General features: G+C 43.1%; 1 protein-coding gene across 1 annotated transcript; it reads right to left on the bottom strand.

The window, feature by feature from the left end:
• Positions 1 to 358: 358 nt before the first annotated feature.
• uqcrfs1 (ubiquinol-cytochrome c reductase, Rieske iron-sulfur polypeptide 1) lies at positions 359 to 4772 on the bottom strand. Its single transcript, XM_010756368.3, has 2 exons — positions 4481 to 4772; positions 359 to 1442 (listed from the first exon to the last, which is right to left on the bottom strand). Exons 1-2 carry the CDS (start codon positions 4689 to 4691, stop codon positions 832 to 834), a joined length of 822 nt encoding a protein of 273 aa, XP_010754670.2. The 5' UTR covers positions 4692 to 4772; the 3' UTR covers positions 359 to 831.
• Between the last annotated feature and the right edge of the window lie 1483 nt (positions 4773 to 6255).

Here is a 6255-nt window from a genome sequence, read left to right as displayed (position 1 = left end):
ATCCATTCATGTCTTTTACACACAAACGTTGAACGGCTGCTGTTGCTAATGCATTCAAAATGAAACTGTCCTCTACTTCCTGAGTCTTGCTATGAATGTGATGCAACAACAGTAATATACTGCATGTCTGTCAGTTAGACAATAACTAGCATTTTACTACTTTAAATGGTAAATAAAGTTCTGTATACTGTAAACACTTAAACACTGATGGCAGAGGCTGCCAACTGCTCATCTAGTGCAATGTGGTACTTCCAAACCCAAATACTCACACACACACACACACACACACACACACACACACACACACACACACACACACACACACACACGGAGAGAGAGCAAAGAAAGTCAGGTTGTCAAATAAAATAGAAATCTTTATTAACCAGACCTGAACATATCATTTGTTCTTTGCTAATCAGATGGACTACAACCTAAGATAAGCAGACATTTTTATTTCATGTTCACATAATACACAGAAAAAGAGAGGAGGGCATCTTCTAAGTGTTCACCCGTTTAAATCACACCATATTCTAAATCATTTCTATTTAAAAATAGAAATAAGGCTTATTTCATTCTGTTAAGTTACTGTATTACATTAAAGACAATCAGAGGAGAGGACTGCATGGTAATGTTGCTGTTATGTTCGGGAGACCTTAAGTGAGTAAGAGATACAGCAGAGCAGCAGCTGGAACAGATGTCAACAGTTGTCAGAACCAATAATAATAATAATACACAAACACTCCATTATTTTCTTCACTCTCGAGTACACCTTTGTACTTATCTACAGATATCTGTCATGTTACAATGAGAGCTCAGTCTGAAGAGTGTTATTTATCCAACAACTACTGTCTCATCGTCTGGAAACTCATAGTAGGGAACCTCCAGGTTGAGGGGGGCAGGGCCTTTTCGAATTCGGCCTGAGGCGTCATAGTGCGAGCCGTGGCAGGGGCAATAGTAACCCCCGAAGTCACCAGCATTGGCAATGGGAACACATCCAAGATGTGTGCACACCCCAAGAACGATGACCCAGCTAGGGTTGATGACACGGTCCTTGTCATGCTCGGGGTCTCGCAGCTCTGCCATGTTCACGGTGGCCTCTGTGGCAATCTCCTTCTCAGTGCGGTGACGGACAAACAGCGGTTTACCTCTCCACTTGAAGGTCATGTTCTTACCTTCAGGGATGTCACTCAGCTTGATTTCAATTTTTGACAGCGCCAGTACATCAGCGGAGGCACTCATGGAAGAAACAAACTGAGTAACCACTGTCTTGGCAGAGTAGACGCCCACCATGGTTGTGGCACCAGTAAACAGGTATGAGAAGGTTCTTCTGTATTCACTGCTATCCTGTGAGGACTTGTTGGGGTTGAGGACCTCTGGGCGCCTGTAGTCAGAGAAGTCTGGTATCCTGATGTCTGTGTGGGCAAATCGGACTCCTGCACAGCCTGCAGACAAAAATAAATAGATGGATAAACTGGGGTTAACACCAACAACCAATATGTAGCTGCCAGTCTAGTTAGTATATGCTTACAGGGAGCAGCTGACATCACTGATGCCTGAAATTCACTTTTTAATGTATATAAATGTCGTTTTATTTGAGGTTATTGTTATTCATCTTGTGAAACTTGTGTTGACTTTGTCTTCACACATGCAGCAAGTATGTTTTCCATGTTTGCAGTTAGGATGGAGAAAAGAGAGGGACTCTCTGATCACCAGCAGAGCTTTAATGCAGTTCAATTTACCATTTAGTCCATCACCCATTATTCTGTTGATGTTGTGTGGATGAAATTTAATGATCACTTATAAATACTGCTGATGAGCACTCATTACCAGAAGGCTGAGCTACAAATACAATGATTGAATGATGCCATCATTCAAAATAAATGCATGTATGTTACAGACAGCTTACAATGAGACATGAAGAGAGTTTCAGACTACACACCTTGTTAACTCTGCACACTAAATGCCATCCAAACATTATATTGACCAAACAGCCAATCAATTGAGAAAAATCTACAGTTACCTTTGTTAGTTGATGTCTCACTTTAAAGTCTGTGAACAACGCTTCACATACATGCTACATACAAATACAGTATATACTTGTTTAATCTTCACAGAATGTGCAGTGTTTAAATAATTAGACTATTTTTATGAAACGTGTGTGTGTGTGTGTGTGTGTGTGTATGTTCAATAGATGACACAGCTCTCTAGTTATTATATTAATTAGTTAGTCAGATTTTTTTTTTTCAAAGTTAATATCTCTTCCACTTGCCCGAGGAAACAATCCAGTCTCAAGCCCTGAGCTCAAAGGTCACTAGGCTATATCCTCCAGGGTTTCCTGAAGCGCTCTGGTAGCTCACCTTATAAAGGGTCTCGGTCACTCTGCGGCTGTGATTATAAAAAATAAAGGTTCAAAAAGCCTAAAAAATACTTTAATACTTTTTAACACAATGTGTTAAAATGATACGTTCAGTAGTATCTTTTAACATTTTAGCTGGTTATCACCCGTCTGTTAACAGTGAAGTGTACAGCTTGATAAGTGCTACATTACAAAACACACAATCAGAATGACGTTCAAGAATTGAGATGAGATCAAAAGGATCAGGGGCCTCATGTACAAAGCTTGCGTACGCACAAAAAAGTGGCGTACGTCCTTTTCCACGCTCACGTTCAAATGTATCAAACGTGAAACAATCGTAGAAATGTGCGTGCCCCACGCCAATTTCATAGCTGTCGTACGCACGTTTCTACAGCTGTTGTTCCTTTGGCGACACTTAGAGGTGAAGCTGGGAAACTGTTAATAATGTGAAAACAAGTAGTCATCAGAGTGATGTGCACATCAGAGACACACTAATGAACAATTAACACACCCACGTGTTTGCAGTTATATGGGTGGATATAAAAGCATGCGTAATGTGATTAAGAAAATGATATTAACAAAGGCAGCGTTAGCGTTGTTAGAGGACCTTGCAAACGTGAGCGATTTAAGGAACGCAAGGATTTACTTGCAAACCATGATAATTGGGTCATAAGCCGATTTCGGTTACCAAGGCCAGTGTTACTGGAGTTGTGCGCAGAACTGCAGACGGCCCGAGAGCGCAACGGGGGCCGGCGAGTAGCTCGGGGTTGTGCTGACTACGCTGGGGTTCCTGGCAACAGGGGCAGAGGGAGCTGTTTATCTAAGTAGGAAACATTTTCATTCCATCAATGTTCAAATCATATGTGATGCGCGAATGCAGCTCACTAACATCGTGGCAAGGTGGCCTGGTTCAACACAGGACTCATTATGACTGACAGCATGGCTGGGAACAGGCTGGAGGCTGGCACGGTGCGCGATGGGTGGCTTCTACTCGTTTAATTGTCCCGTATGTAACGCAGGATTACATACGGGACAATTAAACGAATAAACTCTTTACTCACCCAGAAGCCGTGCCAGTGTGCTAATGCACATTTGGGTATGTGGCATTCAAATATCATGTTTTTGATTTTCTTTATTTTCTGCTGGTGAAATTAGAGCTGCAGAGCTTTCTAACAAGCCCCTGATTGTCTCCCTGTGTTCAGTATTCTTCAGCCACAGCGCCACACCTGTCCACACCTGTGTGTGCGCTGCTCGGATCCCACGGCCTAACAGCCTCACACACACGCTCCCACTCACGTCATATTTATCCCTGTTGACAGGGAACCAAACCGAATCTCCACTTCATTCACTAGAATCTTTAGCTTAGACTCTGTGAAATTCCTTTTCTTTCCTTTGTTCATCGCGTTATCTGATCGGACAAAGAGGTGAATCTCAGGTCCAGGGCCTATTTAAATAGATTTGCATATGTAAATGGGGCGTGGACAGGGAGGAGTTGCACGTGCGCTCAATTCCACGTTGATTGGGATGTACAAAAGAAACGTGCTTGGATCCATGCGTACGCACACTTTGATACATCTGAATATTTTTGTGCGTACGATAGTTTCCGGGTTCTGGCGTACGGCAAGTTTTAGTAGGAAATCCACGCAAGTACATGAGGCCCAGGTTATCTAAGATGATGAACAAACTATTTGAAGACTACGCTGCACATAAAAAGCATATCAATGCATCTATTGCTCCTTATTACATGTCACATTGTTGGAAACTCAGGAGGATGACGACTGTAATCAGTGATCAGTCAGGTTGTTGTTCTTGAACAGTTTCATTCATCTAATTTAGACTTTAACTAAGAACTTATGTTCAGAAACACATGCTGTCAGTCTGTGTGACTCCATGTTCAGACAGACACACACACGCGCGCGCGCGCACGCACGCACGCACGCACGCAGAGCAGGCCGCTCTTTAGCCACCCAGCTAATGTTAACTAACAACACAACTGCTAACGTCAGCTTCACTCAGCTCTGTTGTTTCTCATATTGTGACGTACAGCACAGGTCAGTACACAGACAGCACGTAGTCTTCATATGAAGTAATCCAGCTAACGCCGGCAGCCAATGACGGACTTACCATTGACGCTGACTGTCACAGCAGGCCCCGTCTTTGGGCTTTGTCCGGTCAACGATTCGCGGCAAAGGAACTGTTTTTTTGGGTTAAACAAAATCTTTTCTCCCTTTACAACAACGCCAGGTACCAGAGCTTTTAGGGGACCAGCGACCGCAACCGCTGTAGCCTGCATATAAGACGAAAAAGCCCCTGACCGGGTAGCAAGAGTCATCATGGCTCCGGCTTCACAACGACCTTGTATGTCTTGACAGAGAAGGGGACGTCTACTTCTTCTTCGTCGTCCCAATTGTGGTTTATTGCAAGCCCCCAGGAAGTGCGCCAGGGTTTGAAGTGGTCAAACTGAGTAAGTGCATAAGACATACACGGAGTAGAGTGCAGTTTGAGCTTCTGAATTTCTTTTACAGGCCCAGTGTGTAAGATTTAAATCTCAATATAATATGCATAACACATGCAGTTTATTAGTGTATAATCACCTGAGAAATTATGGTGTTGTTATGTTCTTGGTCCCTTATGATTAGCCTATTTAAGGTCCTCTTATAGAATCCTTCATGTTGAACCACCATGTTTCTACACTAGCTCAGTACAGACAAAGTCACCCCCGACTCCAGCAACAGGCTTTCACAGTTTTCCACACGTTTCATGGTCACTGTTGTTTCTCTTTCACGCTATGAAGGACAGCATGAGGCAAAGGCGCTGAAACCAATAACTACACCCAGCGCCGGTTCTGGCTACATTTGCGCCCTGGGCGAACAACACCCTCATCACCCACCCCTGCAGGCAAGATGGCCGACAAGAGCGCCGCCATATATCCAATCCATACCGGAAGTCCAAAGCGTAAGTAGTTTCAAAATAAAACAAAAAAAGAAAAGAAAAGCTTAAAAACATACACGTTTACACCACAGACTGTATAGTTCACACACAACACAATCCCGTGCATTTTGTGCAGTTACATGTTTATCGTAACATATAATTGACTGGTCCCGCCTGCCGCCTATATCCAATCCATACCGGAAGTCTCAAGCGGAAGTCAGTTAATCGCCAAGCTAAAACCAAAATAAAAGCTTTGAAAACACGTACGTTTACACCATGGACTGCATGCGTTACACACAGAGCCGGTCCTGGCCACATATGCGCCACATATGGGCCCTGATCGTGAGCAACATAGTTAAACACAACATTACACTATCATGCTGGCAACATTAATAACTGCCTTGGACTTTTTTATAAGAAAATGTTTTATTATGTTCTTTATAGAAACAAAGAAATACAACAGGTAAATACACTAAACACGCAGAAATAAAAAAAAAACTAAATCACACTTTTCGCCTTGATCATCTGTAGGGGGGTTCTAAAATAGGGTCCCACTGCCATCATGATTTCTGCCAGAAAAAAAGTAATTTGTTTTAAAAATCATACAGTATGTAAGAGACAAATAGTTATGTGTACTTTAAAAAGTGAAACGATTCCGCTGAATGCTACAAATAGGGATCTCTTGAAACAACCCGTTCTCATTCCCAACGCGTAAAATACCGACGCTTTGTCACGCCCCTTGGCGTCTGATACCGACGTAAAAGGTACCCTTCCGCGTCTGTATGAAACGCTCTGGGTTGTCCATTGACTCCAGTATAATCCGTTTGCGCTGGTAAGAGACGCTCAGAGCAGAGCTCCAGCCGTGCATTCACTCCAATAATAACCCGACCACAGCAATACATGATGCTGCAAGCTACAATCTGATTGGACAACCGAGGACCCTCTGCCCGGAACTGTTTTTCTTACTA

Source organism: Larimichthys crocea, unplaced genomic scaffold (assembly GCF_000972845.2).
Source record: "Larimichthys crocea isolate SSNF unplaced genomic scaffold, L_crocea_2.0 scaffold199, whole genome shotgun sequence".
Taxonomy (NCBI): domain Eukaryota; kingdom Metazoa; phylum Chordata; class Actinopteri; family Sciaenidae; genus Larimichthys; species Larimichthys crocea.
Note: the sequence above shows the minus strand (reverse complement) of the source record. Positions and strands in the feature narration are given on the sequence as shown.